This window comes from Strongylocentrotus purpuratus, unplaced genomic scaffold (assembly GCF_000002235.5).
Source record: "Strongylocentrotus purpuratus isolate Spur 01 unplaced genomic scaffold, Spur_5.0 spur5_scaffold_14, whole genome shotgun sequence".
Lineage (NCBI taxonomy): Eukaryota > Metazoa > Echinodermata > Echinoidea > Camarodonta > Strongylocentrotidae > Strongylocentrotus > Strongylocentrotus purpuratus.
In genome coordinates this window covers 21,665,398-21,687,186 of record NW_022145599.1, presented here as the reverse complement: position 1 = coordinate 21,687,186, position 21,789 = coordinate 21,665,398, and the positions used below count along the sequence as shown (strand labels likewise).

The following is a 21,789-nucleotide window of genomic DNA, read 5'->3' as shown; positions in this document are numbered from 1 at the left end:
ATGAGTGCTTCCTCTTTGCATCTGCCTTCTTCTCTCTGAATAGGATGCTTATTGTCAATGTCATTTGTTTAATGCTTGTTCATATTTGTGCTTAATTTTCTATCATTTTTTTTCCTCAGAGTGAGAAGGGTTTTGTTCGATCCCTTACTCTTCATGCCCTTAAAATCCAAGCTCCCATCCTTCTCCCTATAGATGAAGCTGAAATGTCGGTAAAGCTCAAGTAGTCAGAATAGAACAAGCATAGATACAGCACTGGTAGATCGTCTGGAATTTATTATTCCCAGAGCCAATATGTGTTATATGAAAGGCACAGGCTATATGAATACATAGTATACAAATATAAATGTACACCTATACACGTTGACGTAATTGATGACATTAACACCACCCCCCCCCCCTGGCTCCTAGAAGACAATATATGACGTGTATGATATACGTTTGGACCAATTTGTATTTCTATATAATGAAATGATAACCACTTGCGTTGAAGGAAGCACGGATAATACACTGCATTATGAACAAGTATAGATCCCTCAACACATCAATGTAATGATGCAGCCTAAAGGCTTGTTCGGGTATAGCGCGGTAAGCCGCCACCAAAAAAAGCCATGTTTATTTTTAAACATGTAATTGAATGACAATTGCGTGCGACAAAGGCCTTGCGAGTAATCACTGAGGGCTGTGTTATAAGATACGTATACTTGAAGTGTATTACACTTCCATCATCATTAACAAAATGCAGCGTTTTTTGTGTCATATCTGAACTAGCTCTAATGGTATAGAATCATTCATGCATAGAAATGTCGTGTTTTAATTGCACCCACAAAGATACAGATCAACTGAGGTAAGAGCACTCAATATAAAAGCATGCATGAATGCCATAGATAGCAGTTATTTGTACAGGGTAGGCCTACACTTGACTTTAGAAATCACATACTTGTACATTTTAAATCAATTAATTAACAAGACCAGATACACTTTTTTATATTTAGCTTGCACAAATATCTTAGATGTAAAGGAAAACCCTACTATAAGTAGTAGTAGTAGTAGTAGTAGTAGTAGTAGTAGTAGTAGTAGACTTTATTGGATAACTTGTTTAGCACAAGGCTAATCTGCCACAGGGTCCATTGCACATAAATAAAAAGCAAGTTGAATATACAACAGTTTAACACATACAATAGCATTAAACAATACATATGAAAATAGTTTACAACATACTGAAATGAATTATACATAGATTGATTACAATGATATACATAATTGACATTTGGCTGATAAGAAATACATGCATATGATAAGAAAATTATAAACTATTTATTCATTTATTAATTAAGGAAATAGGATAACAAAATTATCACTTATTTTTTCCACAAAACGAAAAAACAGCAAAAAAAAAATGTGTAAATTATAAAACACAAAAGCATATAATACAATAAGATGATAGGATTTTATAATAAAGATTCTGTTATTCGTACTATAAGCATCTGTTGAGAGCCAGAAGGGTGTTAACTCTGGGTTGAAGTCATGAGGTAACGTCCTGCTGGCTCTCAACAGAGGTATGCAATTCATACAGCTCAGTAAAAACACATGGAATAAATGAAAGAATGTGGAAGAGGAAAAAAAAAAGATTTCTTTTTTTTTTTGAGAGGGAGAGAGAGAGAGAGAGAGTGTGTGTGTTTTTTGTGCGTGTGTTTGTGTGTATTTGCAAGTGTGAAGTGGCTACATAGCGCTTATAATGTGTTAAACAATTACAAGTTTAAGAGTACTAAAAGGACCAAAATGATTCGTAGTTCCAATGCATAGAGCTTCAAGGTCATTTTCATCCACGATCATCAGAAAGGCTCTAATTATGCGCCTGAGTTCATTCATACTCGCACAAGGTGATAGACATTAATAATAATGTAAATTGGAGAGAAAGTGAGTCTGCTCTATCATAGCAAGAATGATGCGAAGTTATCTACCTCTGTTGTCACACTGTATGTCTATCTCCCCCACCCCCCCACCCCTTCTCTCTCTCTCTCTCTCTCTCTCTGCCAGTTTTTATTTCTATCCATCCCTTTGTTCATGTTTCTTTCTTTGAGTCTGTTTATATTCATTCCCCTCTCTTCATCTTTCCTTCTGTCATCCATCTGTGCCATCTTCCTATTCTTTCATTTTCAAGATATCTGATAGGAAAAATTCACTGCTTCACCAAGTTCAATTCATGGATCTCCACCTCTCTCTCTCTCTCTCTCTCTTTCTCTCTTCATCGCTCTTCTTTTTTTTTCTTCTCACTTTCATTGAAGAGAAAATTAATCCAATTTATCTAATGAAGATGTGAAACTACCTTTCTGTTTTATTGCATTGTTTGTCTACCTTCATCTCTCTCTCTCTCTCTTTCTCATCACCTCTTCATCTCTTTCTCTCTCTCTCTCTCTCTCTCATCACCTACATTCTCTCTCTCATCACCCTCATCTCATTTTTGTTCTCTCTCTCTACCTACGTCCTCTCTCTCTCTTTCTCATCACCTCTTCATCTTTCTCTCTCATCACCTACATTCTCTCTCTCTCTCTTTCTCTCTTTCTCTCCCTCATCACCTCTTCATCTCTCTCTTTCTCTCATTCATCACTTATCTTTGTCTTTCTATTCTTTGAAATGCATGTATCATCCATGCACGGCTGTCTGTAATCCTGTAAATGTCTTGCTCTCCAAGTTACCCACAGTACTCTCTGCCTCTGAAATGGCCACCTATCAACATTCCACCTGTGTGTCCCTCAATCTCCATTCCTATTTATTCTCTCCCTCGGCCTTCTGATTTCCTGTGCCTAATTAGAAACATTTCATTCCCAAGTGGTGAATCACGCAATCTAAAATCCATTCCCAAAGTTTTCTCAATTGCCCAACATCCCTCCCTACAGGCCCCTCCCCTGAAATAGAAACCCCAAGGTATTGATGATTATAGTACATCAATGGAGCTGCAAAAGGGGTACTAGCACATTGCCTTGTGGTACACCCATGTAGTTATAAATATCTAAAGATAGACTCAAAACCACTAGAATAATGGTTACTAAGTATATATATATATATATATATACTTACATGTAGTAACCATTATTCTAGTATATATATATATATATATATATATATATATATATGTCCTAGTGACCATGGTCCAACACTTACAGTACCTCCCCCCCCCCCCTCCCCTCCCCACCAAAGAAAAAAACACATATATGTCCTAGTGACCATGGTCCAACACTTACAGTACCCCCCCCCCTCCCCTCCCCACCAAAGAAAAAAAAAACATAGGCAGCAAGTTCCACTTTGCTGATGAAGGTGATTTGTAATTGGGGCCCCAAAAAAGGAAACCAGCACATTACTGTGTTGTAACCCTCTATTACACAGAAGCCATCTAACGATAGAATTGTTCCCTGAGCGTAAAATTTGGCATGGATATCCATTGGCCTTGCTGGAGTGCATAATGTATTACCAAATGTTCTTAGCATAAAGACTCCTGATAGATGTGCTTGTAACGAGGCCTGCTGGGAAATATGATGGAACAATCATTTTTTTTCATGCCTGCCAGCCTGGTATTGGCATTAGGAATGTGACGGAATTCGGGCCCAGGTAAACGGCTCTTGGGAAAGAAAAGGCATGAAAAATACATGATGTTTTTACACATTATTTGTATTCCTGCTGGCCATGTAGAACTGAATGATGCTATCAATCTCTACCAGGCACCGGTACCTTAGCCATCTAGGTCTCTGTACTGGCTAAAAGAATGGAAATATTGAATAATACTTTTCCGCATGTTACTGCTACTTTGCAGTGTAAGAACAACCGTTTGTTCACAGGAGCTCATTTTATATGTTCTGCATGGAAGAGAGTAAAATTGTCTCTATAGATTGTTCTTGCATTTCTTCCCCAGAGCTAAATTGCCTTTTATCTCTCACTCACTCTGTTTCTGTCTGTGTGTCTCTCTCTCTCTCTCTCTCACTCTCTCACTCTCACTCTCTCACTCTCTCACTCTCTCTCTCTCTCTCTCTCTGTCTCTCTCACCCACACTCTATCACCTTCTCTTTCTCACCTTTGCTCAATCCCCCCTCTTTCTCTCTCTCACTTGTAATGTCTCTCTCTCTCTCTCTCTCTCTCACTCTCTCACTCTCTCACTCTCTCTCTCTCTCTCTCTCTCCTCTCTCTCTCTCTGTCTCTCTCACCCACACTCTATCACCTTCTCTTTCTCACCTTTGCTCAATCCCCCCTCTTTCTCTCTCTCACTTGTAATGTCTCTCTCTCTCTCTCTCTCTCTCTCTCTTCTTTAACATGTGAAAGTGAACCAAATTTTATGTAAAGCCACATAGGTTTTTCATTTCTTGACGAATTCCATATTCTCCAAAAGAGATATAAAGAGCTTTTCTATTCCTTTTTGATCATTTAATTGATTTTTCAATTCGTTTTTCGTTTTTCAGTTTTCGAAATTGCAAAAAAGACAAGATGAACAATGTACTAGTTAAGTATGTACATCTATATAAAAAAACGTTTTTCTCTCCAAAACTAAAACTTATCTGTAATTGTAATAAAAGTAGTGCAGTAAGAATTGATGGTGCTCCACACAAAGAATAGAGCCTAAATAAATAAAAAAATCATTTTTTCCCTGAAATTATGCAAGAAAATATTTTTAATTAATTTTTTACATATTAATATTTGTTTTGGACGAATAGCCCATCTATAAAATTTGTCATTGTGGAACAAAATTTAGGTTTTAGTTTTCTTCATAATTTCAAATTTTTCGATGAAGATTATAGATGAATGCTATTAAATTGATTATTTAACAACTATTTTTCGTTTTTTGTTGAAATAAAAGGAAATTTAGCATTGGAAACTTAAATATTTCATGGTGAAATTTAAGGCATCTCTAGAGAATGTGTATGAATGAATGGGAGATTGTCATTGTGAACCAGCTTTCGGGTCAATTCATACACCTAGTTTGACCATACATTTGTTTTATTTTTGCTCAAATGCTACTCTGAAATATCAAACAGACGTTAGATTTTGCTTTATAGGATTTTAGAACTATATTTTTCCACTTTTATGAGTTAAAAATCTGTTTGGAAAAAGGGTTATTTCTAATGTTGTTAAAAATACGCCCTCTTTTGTTCGAAAGTGACTTCTACGTGTAAAACATATGGGGCTCTAAAGCGAGTACATTTGTCACGATTCTGATCCCAGTCGGAGTGAACAGTGTGTCTAATCTCTCACAAAATCATGAAAGACACGTAGGAAGACGGTGGCCATCATTTTGTTTATTCATCGCATTCGACTTCAAGCCCTGATCAACAATTTTGGTAAGCAATTTGTAAATGACGGATAAGATCTCCGTCTTTTCTGTGATGTTTGTGTTGTGAATATTACGTAGATCTAATCAGCAAGCTCCCCAGAACTCTGGCAGGGGGAAGCTGCTGTTCCGAAGAGAGTACGCGAGCTCATAATTCTTTACCCTCGGCCGTTTGTTTGATAAACAGGTTGTTTATCCGGACATTCAGGCTGAGAACAGTTGATTTCAAACAGTAATTTAGTCAATTACTCGGCTTAACTTTAGGATTTATGTACATAAACGTCATAGTAGACCTAGGGTTAGGGTTAGGGATAATTAGGGTTAGGTTAGGGTTAGGTTAGGGTTAGGGTTAGAGTTAGGGTTAGGGTTAGGGTTAGAGTTCGGGTTAGAGTTCGGGTTTAGATTAGGTTTAGCGTTAGACCAAGTAACAAAAATAAAGTGTTTTCTCGTCCCTGCCCACCTCCTTTTTGGCCGCTGCCTCCTTTTTTTTACTATTTACTATTTAGTTGAATATACCCCCCCCCCCCCCCCAAAAAAAAAAAATAAAAATGGTTAGACCCTATGATATAAATTTTGTTCAAATAGCTTCTATTTTAAGGTGATACAAATCATTTGTTTTGTCATACATGGCATCAGTATACTCACATAGCACAATATATGTGAATAAAATAGACTTGGCAAGCTATATTTGGGGTGCGGCAGCCATCTTTGGAGAAGAAAACAAAATCGCAAAATAGTAAATAGTAATGCCCAGCTTCCTCTTTTTCCTGACGAGAACACATTATTTTTAATATTTGTCCTTACTTAAGAAACAGAATTCTTCAGAATTAGCGTTGGGTAACCTAAGATTTCTCTTCATTTAATGCAGAGCCCGTAATAAGCGAGCCCTCCCACCCCCCCCCCCCCCACATTCTATGTGGCTACCCCAATCATATTTCATAACTCTTTCTCGACTATAAAAAGTCAGACTGAAATTACTTTTTCCCCTTTATTTAATACAGAGGCTGCATTTTATAAGGCGAGCCTCCCCTCCCCCCCCCCCCACCCGTGGCTACGCTAATCATATTTGCGTACTCTATCTAGTCTATTAATAGTTCCGACTGAAATTCAAGATTTGTTTCTCTTTATTTTATATATAACCTGTATTAGGTGAGCTCCAGATCCCCCCTTCCTTTACCCCGTGGCTATGCCCTTTATATTTCCCTACTCTTTCTCGACTATGATATGTCTAACTGAAATTACCTTATTTTCTCTTTATTTTATACAGAGCCTGTATAAGGCGAGCCCCCCCCCCCCCCCCCCTTCAACCTTTGGTTATGCCAAACACATTAACTTACTCTTTATCGACTATTATAGTTCTGACTGAAATTAAATATTTGTTTTCTCTATATTTTATACAGAGTCTGTATTGAGCGAGCCCTCCCCCCCCCCCCCCAACCCTAACCCCCCTTTCCCCCCTGGCTACGCCAATCACAGTTACTTACTCTTTCTTGCCTATGAGAGTTCAGACTAATTTAAAGATATTCGTACAATACAGGGACTCTATTAGGTGAGCCACCTAATGGTTATGCCAAACACATTTACTTACTCTTTAACGATTATTATAGTTCTGACTGAAATTAAATTTTGTTTTCTCTATATTTTATACAGAGTCTGTATTGAGCGAGCCACCCCCCCCCCCCCCATTCCCTGCTTAGCTACGCCAATCACATTTACTTACTCTTTCTCGACTACGAGAGTTCCAACTAATTTAAAGATATTTATTTTCCTTTTATATATACAGGGCCTCTTTTAGGTGAGCCAATCCCCCCCCCCCCTACCCCCTGGCTATGCAAATCACATTTATTTACTCTTTCTCGACTAAATTAAACATTTGTATTCTCTTTATTTAATATAGCGCCTGTATTAAGTGAGCCCTCCCTCTCCCCATTCCCGCTTGACTGCGCCAATCACATTTACTTACTCTTTATTGACTGTTATAGTTCTGACTGAAATTAATATTTGTTTTCTCTATATTTTATACAGAGTCTGTGTTGAGCGAGCCCTCCCCCCCCTAACCCCCCTAACCCCTAACCCCCCTAACCCCACTTTTCCCCCTGGCAACGCCAATCACAGTTACTTACTCTTTCTTGCCTATGAGAGTTCAGACTAATTTAAAGATATTTGTACAATACAGGGACTCTATTAGGTGAGCCCCCCCCCCCTTACCCCTTGGCTATGCAAATTGCCTTTATTTACTCTTTCTCGACTATGAGAGTTCCAAGTTCCAACTAAAATTAAAGATTTGTATTCTCTTTATTTAATATAGAGTCTGTATTAAGTGAGCCCTCCCCCCTCCCCATTCTCGCTTGGCTACGCCAATCAAATTTACTTACTCTTTCTCGACTATGAGAGTTTCAACTAATTTAATGATATTTTTTCCTTTTATATAATACAGGCCTCTTTTAGGTGAGCCACCCCCCCCCCTTTATCCCCTGGCTATGCAAATCACATTTATTTACTCTTTCTCGACTATGAGAGTTCCAACTAATTTAAAGATATTTATTTTCCTTTTATATAATACAGGCCTCTTTTATTTGTATTCTCTTTATTTAATATAGAGCCTGTATTAGGTGAGCCCCCCTCCCCTTACCACCTGGCTACGCCAATCACATTTTCTTACTCTTTATCGACTATTTTAGTTCTGACTGAAATTGAAGTTTTGTCTTCTCTTTATTTAATAGAAAGCCTGTATAAGGGGGAACCCCCCTCCCCCATGCCCTATTTAATACAGAGCCTGAATTAAGCGAGCCCTCCCCCCCCCCCCCCCCCATTCCCCATGGCTACGCTAATCACATTTCCCAACTCTTTCTCGACCATAAAAAGTCAGACTGAAATTACTTTGTTTTCTCTTTATTTTATACATTACCTTCATAGGTGAGCTCCCCCCCCCCCTCCCCCTTCACCCGTGGCTACGCCATTTGCATTTCCCTACTCTTTCTCAAATATGATACGTCCGACTAAACTTATAGTTTGTTTTCTCTTTATTTAATGCAGAGTCTGTATTAAGTGAGCCCTCCGCTCCCTTTACCCCTTGGCTACGCCAATTACCTTTTCCTCTCTCCTACTCGAATATGAGAATTCCAACTAAAATAAAAGATTTGTATTTTCTTTATTTAATACAGAGCCTGAATTAAGCTAGCCCTCCCCCCCCCCCCCCATTCCCCATTTAATACAGAGCCTAAATTAAGCGAGCCCTCCCCCCCCCCTTCCCATTTAATACAGAGCCTGAATTAAGCGAGCCCTCCCCCCCATTCCCCATTTAATACAGAGCCTGAATTAGCGAGCCCTCCCCCCCCCCCCCCATTCCCCATTTAATACATGACCTTCATAGGCGAGCTCCCCCCCCCCCCCAACCCATTCCCCATGGCTATGCTAATCACATTTCCCAACTCTTTCTCGACCATAAAAAGTCAGACTGAAATTACTTTGTTTTATCTTTATTTTATACATGACCTTCATAGGCGAGCTCCCCCCCCCCCTCCCCCTTTACCCCGTGGCTACGCCAATCGCATTTTCCTACTCTTTCTCAAATATGATACGTCCGACTAAACTTATAGTTTTGTTTTCTCTTTATTTAATGCAGAGTCTGTAGTAAGTGAGCCCTCCGCTCCCTTTAACCCTTGGCTACGCCAATCACCTTTTCCTCTCTCCTACTCGAATATGAGAGTTCCAACTAAAATAAAAGATTTGTATTTTCTTTATTTAATACAGAGCCTGAATTAAGCGAGCCCTCCCCCCCCATTCCCCATTTAATACAGAGCCTGAATTAAGCGAGCCCTCCCCCCCCCCATTCCCTGTTTAATACAGAGCCTGAATTAAGCGAGCCCTCCCCCCCCACCCATTCCCCATGGCTACGCCAATCACATTTCCCAACTCTTTCTCGACCATAAAAAGTCAGACTGAAATTACTTTGTTTTCTCTTTATTTTATACATTACCTTCATAGGTGAGCTCCCCCCCCCCCCCTCCCTCTTAACCCCGTGGCTACGCCAATCACATTTCCCTACTCTTTCTCAAATATGATACGTCCGACTAAACTTATAGTTTGTTTTCTCTTTATTTAATGCAGAGTCTGTATTAAGTGAGCCCTCCGCTCCCTTTACCCCTTGGCTACGCCAATAACCTTTTCCTCTCTCTTACTCGAATATGAGAGTTCCAACTAAAATAAAAGATTTGTATTTTCTTTATTTAATACAGAGCCTGAATTAAGCTAGCCCTCCCCCCCCCATTCCCCATTTAATACAGAGCCTGATTAAGCGAGCCCTCCCCCCCCCCATTTCCCATTTAATACAGAGCCTGAATTAAGCGAGCCCTCCCCCCCCCCCCATTCGCCATTTAATACAGAGCCTGAATTAAGCGAGCCCTCCCCCCCACCCATTCCCCATTTAATACAGAGCCTGAATTAAGCGAGCCCTTCCCCCCCATTCCCCATTTAATACAGAGCCTGAATTAAGCGAGCCCTCCCCCCCCCCCCCCCCACCCACCCATTCCCCATGGCTACGCCAATCACATTTCCAAACTCTTTCTCGCCATAAAAAGTCAGACTGAAATTACTTTGTTTTCTCTTTATTTTATACATGACCTTCATAGGCGAGCTCCCCCCCCCCCTCCCCCTTTCACCCCGTGGCTACGCCAATCACATTTCCCTACTCTTTCTCAAATATGATACGTCCGACTAAACTTATAGTTATAGCTACGCCAATCACATTTCCCAACTCTTTCTCGACCATAAAAAGTCAGACTGAAATTACTTTGTTTTCTCTTTATTTTATACATGACCTTCATAGGCGAGCTCTCCCCCCCCCCCTCCCCCTTCACCCCGTGGCTACGCCAATCGCATTTCCCTACTCTTTCTCAAATATGATACGTCCGACTAAACTTATAGTTTTGTTTTCTCTTTATTTAATGCAAAGTCTGTAGTAAGTGAGCCCTACGCTCCCTTTACTCCTTGGCTACGCCAATCACCTTTTCCTCTCTCCTACTCGAATATGAGAGTTCCAACTAAATAAAAGATTTGTATTTTCTTTATTTAATACAGAGCCTGAATTAAGCGAGCCCTTCCCCCCCCCATTCCCCATTTAATACAGAGCCTGAATTAAGCGAGCCCTCCCCCCCCCCCCATTCCCCATTTAATACAGAGCCTGAATTAAGCGAGCCCTTCCCCCCCCCCATTCCCAATTTAATACAGAGCCTGAATTAAGCGAGCCCTCCCCCCCCCCCCCCCCCATTCCCCATGGCTACGCCAATCACATTTCCCAACTCTTTCTCGACCATAAAAGTCAGACTGAAATAACTTTATTTCTCTTTATTTTATACATTACCTTCATAGGTGAGCTCCCCCCCCCCCCTCCCCCTTCACCCCGTGGCTACGCCAATCGCATTTCCCTACTCTTTCTCAAATATGATACGTCCGACTAAACTTATAGTTTGTTTTCTCTTTATTTAATACAGAGCCTGAATTAAGCGAGCCCTCCCCCCCCCCATTCCCCATTTAATACAGAGCCTGAATTAAGCGAGCCCTTCCCCCCCCCCCATTCCCCATTTAATACAGAGCCTGAATTAAGCGAGCCCTTCCCCCCCCCCCCCATTCCCCATTTAATACAGAGCCTGAATTAAGCGAGCCCTTCCCCCCCCCCCCCATTCCCAATTTAATACAGAGCCTGTATTAAGCGAGCCCTCCCCCCCCCCCACCCATTCTCCATGGCTACGCCAATCACATTTCCCAACTCTTTCTCGACCATAAAAGTCAGACTGAAATTACTTTGTTTTCTCTTTATTTTATACATTACCTTCATAGGTGAGCTCCCCCCCCCCCCTCCCCCTTCACCCCGTGGCTACGCCAATCACATTTCCCTACTCTTTCTCAAATATGATACGTCCGACTAAACTTATAGATTGTTTTCTCTTTATTTAATACAGAGCCTGAATTAAGCGAGCCCTCCCCCCCCATTCCCCATTTAATACAGAGCCTGAATTAAGCGAGCCCTTCCCCCCCCCCCCATTCCCCATTTAATACAGAGCCTGAATTAAGCGAGCCCCCCCCCCCACCCATTCCCCATGGCTACGCCAATCACATTTCCCAACTCTTTCTCGACCATAAAAAGTCAGACTGAAATTACTTTGTTTTCTCTTTATTTTATACATGACCTTCATAGGCGAGCTCCCCCCCCCCCTCCCCCTTCACCCCGTGGCTACGCCAATCGCATTTCCCTACTCTTTCTCAAATATGATACGTCCGACTAAACTTATAGTTTTGTTTTCTCTTTATTTAATGCAGAGTCTGTATTAAGTGAGCCCTCCGCTCCCTTTTCCTCTCTCCTACTCGAATATGAGAGTTCCAACTAAAATAAAAGATTTGTATTTTCTTTATTTAATACAGAGCCTGAATTAAGCGAGCCCTCCCCCCCCCCCCCCCCATTCCCCATTCCCCATGGCTACGCCAATCACATTTCCCAACTCTTTCTCGACCATAAAATGTCAGACTGAAATTACTTTGTTTTCTCTTTATTTAATACATGACCTTCATAGGCAAGCTCCCCCCCCCCCCCCCCCACCCATTCCCCATGGCTACGCTAATCACATTTCCCAACTCTTTCTCGACCATAAAAAGTCAGACTGAAATTATTTTGTTTTCTCTTTATTTTATACATGACCTTCATAGACGATGTGAATTTGATGACCTTATTTGCATAAATTACCATAAATATGCAAATGAGTGAATTTTTCAAAAAAATTGAAATTACCATAGTATTCTATACACTTCACTTGACATGTATGCAAATTTTCGTTTCACGGCCGAGATCATAGGGGGGGGGGGCCTTAGAAGCCCCCCCCCCCCCCTCCCCGGGCTATGCAGTTTCAAAATAGCCCGGGCTAAATAGGGTTAAAGTGAAGAAAGAATGTGAATAAGGTTGCTCCGAATAATGAGGAGGAAATAATGTGCAGAACTAATGTGCTGAAATGGAGGGATTGTCATGACGGGATGACAGTCAGTAACAGATATGTAACTTGTAAGTTTGTAAGAGGGAAAATGCTGACTTAAATAAGTGATAATGATGAAATAGCAAAGAATTGAGGAGTATCATGGGTACCAATTCAATGGAAATTTGTACAAAATATGAGCCCCCCTCAGTACTAAAAGAGCCCCTGTGAGCCTTCTCATGGGGGCTCTTTTAGTACTGAGCCTGTATTAGGTGAGACCTAATTCAGGCTCTGTATTAAATGAGGAATGGGGGAGGGGTTCACCCACCAATACAAGCTCTGTTTTAAATAAAGAGAAAACAAACCTTCAATTTAGTCGGAACTCTAATATTCAAGAAAGAGTAGGAAAATTTGATTGGCGTAGCCACGGGGGGAATTGGGAGGGGGAGGGCTCGCTTAAAATAGGCTCTTTATTAAATAAAGAGAAAACAAAACTATAATTTAAGTCAGACATATCATAGTCGAGTAAGAGTAGGGAAATGTGACTGGCGTAACCACAGGTTGAAGGGGGGGGGGTGGGGCTCGCCTAATACATGTTCTGTATAAAAGAAAGAGAAAACAAATCTTTAATTTCAGTTGGAATGGGGGAGGGGGATTGCTGAATACAGGCTCTGTATTAAATAAAGAGAAAACAAAACTCTGATTTCAGTCTGACCAGGGCTCAAATTAATTTTTTGTCCACGGGGGCTCTTCCAAAAAAAGAGCCCCCGTGAGCCTTCTCACGGGGGCTCTTTTAGTACTGACGGGGGCTTTTTTTTTAAATACAAATTTCCATTGAATTGGTGGTACCCATGATACTCCTAAATTCTTTGCTATTTCATCATTTTCGGTATTATTTCCCTCTTACAACTTTACAAGTTACTGTATGCTCTAATGGTCAGATCTCCTACCTCTGTACGAAATTTCTGGTCCAAGCCCGTGCAGTCGCCTCCTCGCCAACTGGTTTCCTTTTACTAAATATAGCTTTCGGTTGATTTACTGGTCGAGGTTTATTATTTGCTGGTCTTTTGGAATCACCAGATTTGCAATCGTCCCTGTGAGCAATCTGACGGAGGCGATTATGAAGCTCACAGGGGCCAAGCGCCCGCTACCCCAGTGTATTTTGAGCCTTGAGTTTGACACAGTATGGAGCTTTTGCAATTTTTCACTTCAAATAGTGCAATCTGATGCGCACCTTTGATGGAAATTTTGTAAATTTAAATTGAAGAAAGATCGACTGATATCATCTCCATTAAAATTGATAATAGGCATTTATATCGTGCCGTCTATCTAGACAATTCTATTCCGAGGCCCACAAAAAAAATATAAAGAATGAGAGAGTTTGGATGAGTGTCATAGTGCCAAATACAGGTATCGTTAAAAAAGATAAGATTTCAGCTTTGATTTAAAGGTCTCTAAGGAAGTTATGATTCTCAAATTAAATGGTAAAGTATTCCAAAGAGAAGGTGCTGCAGCCCATGCCCACCAGGATCTATGGAATGTGTATAGTAAAGCATATCTTAAATAGTTTTGGTTAATTCAAGATTATGATGATATTGTACTGAATTACACATGCTATTCCTTCTGTTTGGTGGATAGTGCAAAAAAAAACGGAATGTTCTGCTCAATGATAGTAAAAGCAGAAGCGTTTAATTCATATTTTGCGAATATTAGTCTGAATCTTGCAGACAATATACCCATGCCCCCTCCCCTCACTTTTCAGAGTACCCAAAAAGTGTTCCTTTCACCTCTGATAAGTGCCCCTTTTAATTTGACATGTGTCCATTTTCCTTTGCAATAAGTGTCCATTTCCCATTCGCATTTAAAGTGCCCTTTTTAATCTCTAGTAAGTATCCCTTTTCAGGTACGAGAAGTTACTCCTTTTCACTTCAGATAAGTGCCCCTTCACCTCTTATAATTGCCCCTATTCAAATCTGAGAGATACTGGTTTTACTTTTACAAATGCCCCTTCCCCTCCTGATAAGTGCTCTTTTCATCACTAATGAGTGTCCTTTTTCACCTCTAATAACTTCCCCTCTTATTTTGACACATGCCCTTTTTCTTTTCTAAAATATTGCTCTTTATCCTTCAGTATAAGTGCCCCTTTTTTTATTCTCATCAGTGCCCCTTTTCACCTATGATAATTTCCTTTTTAACAATATGTGCCCCTTTCCCTTTCTGATAATGGAGACCAGTGTCGTAGATCATTACTTAATACCCATTGTTCAGGGGGGAGGGGGTGATCTATTCATTCATCCCCCCTCAAAAATAGGTATCAAGTAAGGATCTACGCCAATGATGGAGACCACCAGGCCATCCATACAAGTTATTCATAAAGGAAGGCAAGAATAGGGTTACATAACGGAGAGTCTTTTTTAATGTTGATTAGTATGTTCTCTGTCGATACAATACACATGGCGGGCCTAATCCATGTTATTGATACTGAAATACAACATCTTTTCACGCTTTCATCTGTGATAACAGAGACCGCTCTGCCATTGGCAAACGCAGCTGGGGGCTGTAACCCCCCCCCCCCCCCCCGAGTATTATTGTATTATTGTATTATTGTTTATTAAGACTACATGTAGGGGATATTAACTTCATATTATCATCTAGCCTTTACCCCTCTCTATTATACACTTACGTTGGTGAACTGAATTGTATTGAATTGAGTATCCATTGTCCATTTAAATTCTTTTTTACTGGTATTATTTACAAGTAATGGATTTACAAATAGATATAAACTTGATGGGATGTACTCTTGTAAGTGTTTGTATGTTTTGTTTTTGTTTGTCTGTTTATTTTGATATATTAATGTCAGCCAACACATGATTTTAGGTACTGTATTTGGATTTTGACAAAAGGCAATTTCCTAGAACAAATAAACTGATTTAAGGTCTATCTGCAGCCATGCCATACAAATAATATGGTAACATATTGTCGGTCATGTACCGTATCAGCATAATGACATTATTTTTGACTGTCTTGTAATGAGCAATTTGTCTGTATTTTAAATCACAGTGCCTCAACGTTAGAGATCTTCTTCAAGGAATCGACCATGCCATGTACCCATTTTCAAGAGATCAGTTCTGAGTGGATAGAAGATGGATGACTCGGAGCATGTAAGAACTTTGGGCCTTTTTGAAAATAATGTTTTTTCTCTCTCCAACTGAACCTAAGTAAATATGTCTTCCAATTTATTTTGATTGTAGACAAAGTGGTATGTTTGAATGATACTTTAGCACATTTTTTTATTGTTCCAGATTAACTGTAAATCATCCTTTACTTCCATAAACAATAATGTACATACATGTAGCTTTCCAAAATATCTCATAGAAATTATAATACTTGGAGGAGTTACAACTGTCCATCGCTTTTGGGGTATTGAAATCAGCCAGAAAATATGTGTCCAATTGGAATTACCGGTAGGCAGATATTTTCTCCTTGCTCTTCCCTGCTCTACAGTCTGGTGTAGAATAATGTCTAGAAAAACATGACACAACTTATGTCTTACAATGTCTAATGCCTCAGTCACACCTTTGCGTATTTGGCTTGCGTATTGCTGGGTATTACCCGAACGCAGACAAAGGCAGTCATACCCAATAACGCGCAATAAAACATGCTCACTACGTACTCAATACGCAAACCAGCGCATGTGCCTGCGTTGGTCGCTCGCTAGTTTTAAAATTTTCTAAACTATCGCAAGCAAACGCAAGGTCAAATCGCATACGAGCGGATACGAGTGGCAACCAGTGAATGCAAGCGACAGCGTGTAGCTTAGCGCAGGTAAACGCAATCATACGCACCTCTTTTTTCGGAGCATGTGTAGCTGCGTTTCCTGCACGAATTACCTCGCTTTAACTCGTGTCTATATGCATGATTGCGCGTATTGTTGCGCTGTTGCTCGCACATCACTCACAGCAGCCAAAAAACCTTGCGATTGCCACTCGCTACGCTGCGAGTCTACCTCGTACAGCGTTTGCTTTAGCTCGCAGTTGCTGGTTGCCACACGCTTTAGCTCGCTATCACTGCGATTAGTTGCCTATGCGCTGCGTATCGGCAATATAAGGCGGGGTGGAATCATACTGCAGTCAACAGTTGAAAAATATACAACTACTGAACACTGAAAAGATGCCGAAAGCCAAAGCGAAAAGGGGGGGGGGGGGTGACGACGAGGACGAAGCCAGTCAAGCTGCCTAGGTACCATCGCTGGGTGAACACGAGACGAACATGGCGGAGAAGCCGCGGAAAGACCTAGTCAACTTCTCAAGTGACCAACAGAAGGAGCTTGCCTATACCATGGTCCTGACGGTTGAAGGGGTTTGTCGGAGAGTGGTCAGTACTCAGCAGGCACTGAAATCGGTTGGTAGGAATGCCGAAAGCATTCTCCACCAATCTCCTTGCCTGGGACAGCCGGTAGTTGTAAATTCTCTCTTGTTTAGCCATAGCCCTCCTTGCGTACGGCTTCATTGGCCATGTTGTCATGGCGAAGGTCTCGTCTGCCACAAAGAAGTAGGGGATGTCTTCATCATCGTTGGACAGAGGCTCTGGCAGAGGCACTCCAAGGATTTCAGATTTAAGACGTTGTTTTAGTTCACACGAGTTGAAGAGCTGTGCATCAGAGGTTTCGTTTCCGACATCTATCCACACAAATCTGTACTTGGCGTCGACCAGGGCCATGAGTACAATAGAGTAGAAACACTGGTAGTTGTAAAATATTGACCCACTATCCTCAGGGCACTTGATTGCAACATGCTTGCCGTCCAAAGCACCAAGGTTTGGGGAGAATTCCAGCAGCCTTCGAAGCCCTGTGTGACTGCTTTTCATTCCTGTGGGCTGGTAGGTCACATCACCAGCTTATCACCGTATTCCTCAATGATGGCAGTGCATATCTCACGTACCATGAGTGAAATGGTATTATGGGCTACCCTAAAGCTATACATTAGTGTCTTGTAGCTGTCACCCTGGCCAGCTTCAGTGCGGGTAAGAGGGCTTTCCTGAAGAAGGTGTCCCACTTCTCCAGTCTTTCATGTAGTCTCTGCTCTAACTCTTTAAACATTTCAGGGGTTAGCCTCAACACGTCCGTGAATGCCTCTTGGTCCTCGTCTTCCAGTTCCCTCATCAGTTGGTCGAATTGTCCCTGGTCCTTCCTCCAGTAGATCCAGGACCGCACCCAACAACTCCGAGGGATACTTTGTTGATGCAGCTCATTCAGCAGCTTCCCTTGCTCATAATCTTCATTCGCCTCTCTTCTTCCAGCTGAACCAAAGCAGAGCTCTGCTGCAGGGCCATTATTGTCATCAGATTTATTTTTCTTGTAGATGTAGAATCGTCAGAAGATAGATGTTTATGCCCAGTCCCTCAAAAGGACTAGTATTTTTACATATGCCGCAGCCCAAACGAGCTGGTACGCTGTAGCACGAGCCGACACACATCAGTACGAACAACAGACGAGCTAAAGCAAGCGGACACGCAACAAGACCAACTGGTGCAAGCGGCTAACGAGCAGCAAAAAAGCAGCAAACAAGCTACATACGCAACATGGCGAGCAAACTGCGTATTGAATCGTACTGCTATGAGCTATAGCGTGGCCATAGGCAACCGTAGGCAGTCTTTGTACGAGCGGCATATGAGCTACCTACGAGCTAGATACGCAATAGTGTGACTGCTACCTTCAAATTTGCTGCGTATTGCTGGGCACGGCTGCGTATTGATATACGCCGCAGAGCGCAGCAATACGCAGCAACATACGCAGAGGTGTGACTGAGGCATTAGTTTGTCACAATGCCGAAATACATGTAAAAAATTAATATTACTGTGAGGTATTTTGGATACTAATACATAAAGCATCATTTGCCCAAGCAAATTTGGCAATTTTGCCAAGGTGCTGTTGGTTAGAAGGTTTTGTTTGTCATTTTAAAGCCTAGTTTCATCTAGGGTAGGGATGATTTAGATCACCTTGATTCATTTATTTTGTCAAAATCAGTGATTTAAATCACTTCCATAGATGTGTGTTAAATTTGTTGTTGCTGAAATATCTTAAATGTGTATTTTTCCCTACTTTTGCAACTGTACCATTTATTTTTGTTGTAAATTAAAAATTTTCTTGTTACTAGCTTTAACCTAGGCCCATCAAGTTTCCAAGCTCAATTGCCCAAGTGAGCTATTTAATCGCAAATTGTGTGATGTAAACTTTTTACATTTTCTTCTTCATCTTTAAAAATCCATGGCTGGTTTCTTACCAAAATTTTAGGCATCACGTGCTAGAAAGGGAGATCTTGAGTTGTTCAAATTGGGACAATTACCCCCAGGACAAATACCCCCCCCCCCCCCGGACATTCACCTCAGACAATCATCCTCCCAGGAAAGACTTTTGTTTGAGGCTGGGGGGGGGGGGGGGGAGGGTCTATGGAAGGGACTTTTTTAATTCAACATACCTAAATCGTGTTTTAGTGCAATGTAGAAACATACCGGTAAAAATGGAAACTGGTTTCAATCTTTTTTAGAGCCCAAGCAAGCTAATTATGTATGTGGGACACAAACACTGAATTTAAAACACATTTCAAAATCTAGGGTGTACCCAAACTGTTAACCAACACTGTTTCTGTGAATGGGTTGGCTGTATGTTACATGACAAGGTAGCGGAAAAAAAATCAGACAGCATAGGATTATTAGGCATTTCATGTACAACAATGTGCACAACCATGGGAACAAATGCGCATGGTAGGTGCTACACTCTATAGCTACTCTGAAAGGTTGCATGTTTTTAGGTGCGGATCAACTAGGTAGCGTCCGCTTCTTTTCAGCAGTGAATACAAAAAAGGTGCAAGATAATGATATCAATAATGTGAACTTTTTAGGTGCGGATCAAGTAGGTAGCGTCCGCTTCTTTTCAGCAGTGAATACAAAAAAGGTGTAAGATAATGATATCAATAATGTGAACTTGTAGTCTTTATACATACCAATTTCATAAGGCAAGTCATCCGTACTAGTTTGGATTTTATTGAAATAACACAATTTGTTTATGACAATGTGAGTTTCATTATGGTTTCTTTACAGATCCTGCAAAATGTCCATTTTGTACACAGAGTACAGAGTACACAGAGCCGTTCTTACCAAACAGCATAAGGCCTGTCATCTGGTAGTTCTGTCTTCAAGCCGTCACTCTTCGTCTTATCAAGTGGTGTTAAACTTAGTGCTCAGCTTTACAGGCCAAACTTATCTGCAATCACAGATGTGTGCTTCCCTTGTTCCAAGTTATCGCAGTTGACCAGTATTTGAAAACTTCTTGGGTGGTATTCTGAGCATGATTTTATCTCTAAAATCTTTTTAGTATGCCTATAGTAACTTCCGGTAGTTCACGGAATCAAATCAAATCCGTTATTTTACCACTATCCATATTACTGTATAAGAAGTCACTAACATATGCCAATGCAGTATTAGTGGAATAACCCTTCCGGAAACATGAATTGGTAAGAGTAAGCAAGTCCGAATCCAACAAATAGTCATGTAAACTAGGTGTGCACAGTCTTTTCTAAACACCTTCATGATTGTTGGTAGAATCGTTATCAGATGATATTCACATACTGTATAATTGTATTCCATTGTCTGTGTTCCCACATTTGTGAATGGGGGTAATCCTGGCCTGCTTCCATTCTTCAGGAATTACTCCTAATTAGAGAGATAGATTAAAAAGTTTGGTGATTGTTTTTTTGTTGATAGGTGCAGCCAATTTTAATAACCTATAATTAAAGGAAACCTCACCCCAAAGAATAAGTAATAATAATAATAATAATAATAATAATAATAAGAATAAGTAATAATAATAATAATAATAATATGGATATTTATATAGCGCCGGTATCCGCCAGGCTCTGACGCTCATGGCGCTGTACATACATGTATTACTATCACAAAAATATAACTTCTTAACTAAAATAAAGTAAACTAAAACACAAATTATAACGCTACATTGACATGATTAGATAGCACTGTTTAGAAAGAGATGGGTTTTTAGAGCAACTTTGAAGGCATGAAGGGTAGTTAAATTACGAATACTAACTGGCAGCTTATTCCAAAGGGACGGACCAGAATGAGAAAATGCTCTATCCCCCCAGGAACTGCGCGTCTTAGGGACAACTAATAAGGAGGATTGAGATGAACGAAGATGTCTTGTAGGCTTATACTTAACAATCAACTTGATATTGTAGGAAGGAGCAGAGTCATACAAGGAATGGAAAACTAGCAACAACAACTTAAAAATAATTCGGTCACATACCGGGAGCCAGTGAAGAGTTTTGAGAATGGGGGTGATGTGGGTTCTACGAGAAGAAAGTGTGACAATACGTGCAGCAGTATTTTGCAGTTTCTGGAGTCGAGAAAGTTGTGTGTTAGGGAGAAGATAGAGAATAGAATTACAGAAATCTAAGCGTGATGAAATAAGAGCATGTACAAGTTTCTCTGTGGTTGAACGACTTAAGTATTTCCTAATAAAACCTAGATTTCTCAGTTGATATCTGACTGACTTACAAATACTAGAAACATGAGTTGACAATGACATAGACGAGTTTAACATGACACCAAGGTTACGACATTGCGAGGAAGGATGAATTACAGAATCTGATATGGATATATTGAACGACTGTATCTTAGCAAGATTTGATTTGGAACCCAATAAAATTAATTCAGTTTTACTATCATTCAGTTTGAGTGAGTTCGAGTTCATCCAAGTTTGCACATCTTTGACGCAAGCATCGAGTAGTTTGACAGTCCGACTTGCGTCATTTTGATTGGGAAGGAACGATGCGTAGATCTGGATGTCATCTGCATAGCAGTGATACTTGACATCATGCTGCTGTAAAACTTGCTTGAGCCTAGTGATGTACAAGGAAAACAGCAACGGCCCCCCGACTGACCCCTGCGGGACGCCACAACTGAGCTTGACAGGATCAGATCTTTCATGATTTACACATACCAATTGCTGCCGTTCATCCAAATAGGACATGAACCATTCAAGTGCGTGGTCACGAATTCCAATGGATGACAATACATTAACAAGAATACGATGGTCCACAGTATCAAATGCTGCCGACAGGTCTAATAACACGACTGCTGTGATCCTACCAACATCCATTTCTGTCAGGATGGTGTTGGACAGGTTGACGAGCAGGGTCTCAACACTGTGATTTGCACGGTAAGCTGACTGGTGATTGTCGAGTAGATCATTCTCCTGTAGGTAATCATACAATCTAGAGAAGGCTACCCGCTCCAGAAGTTTCGACAAGTAAGGTAGATTCGAGACTGGACGATAGTTCTGGAGACATTCTGGATCTAATGAAGGCTTCTTCAGTAGTGGATGAATATGAGCGATCTTCAAGGCTTTCGGAACTTTCCCACTCTGCAGACTCAGGTTGACCACATTGGCAATGTAAGGAGATATGATAGCGGCACATTCTTTCAGAAGCTTAGTTGGAA

At 40.7% G+C, this 21,789-nt stretch overlaps 1 protein-coding gene across 1 annotated transcript; it reads right to left on the bottom strand.

The window, feature by feature from the left end:
• Window positions 1-16,581: 16,581 nt before the first annotated feature.
• Window positions 16,582-17,142, bottom strand: LOC105437805. The gene has a single exon (XM_011664842.2). The coding sequence runs from the start codon at window positions 17,140-17,142 to the stop codon at window positions 16,582-16,584; it is 561 nt and encodes a 186-aa protein (XP_011663144.2).
• Window positions 17,143-21,789: the final 4,647 nt, after the last annotated feature.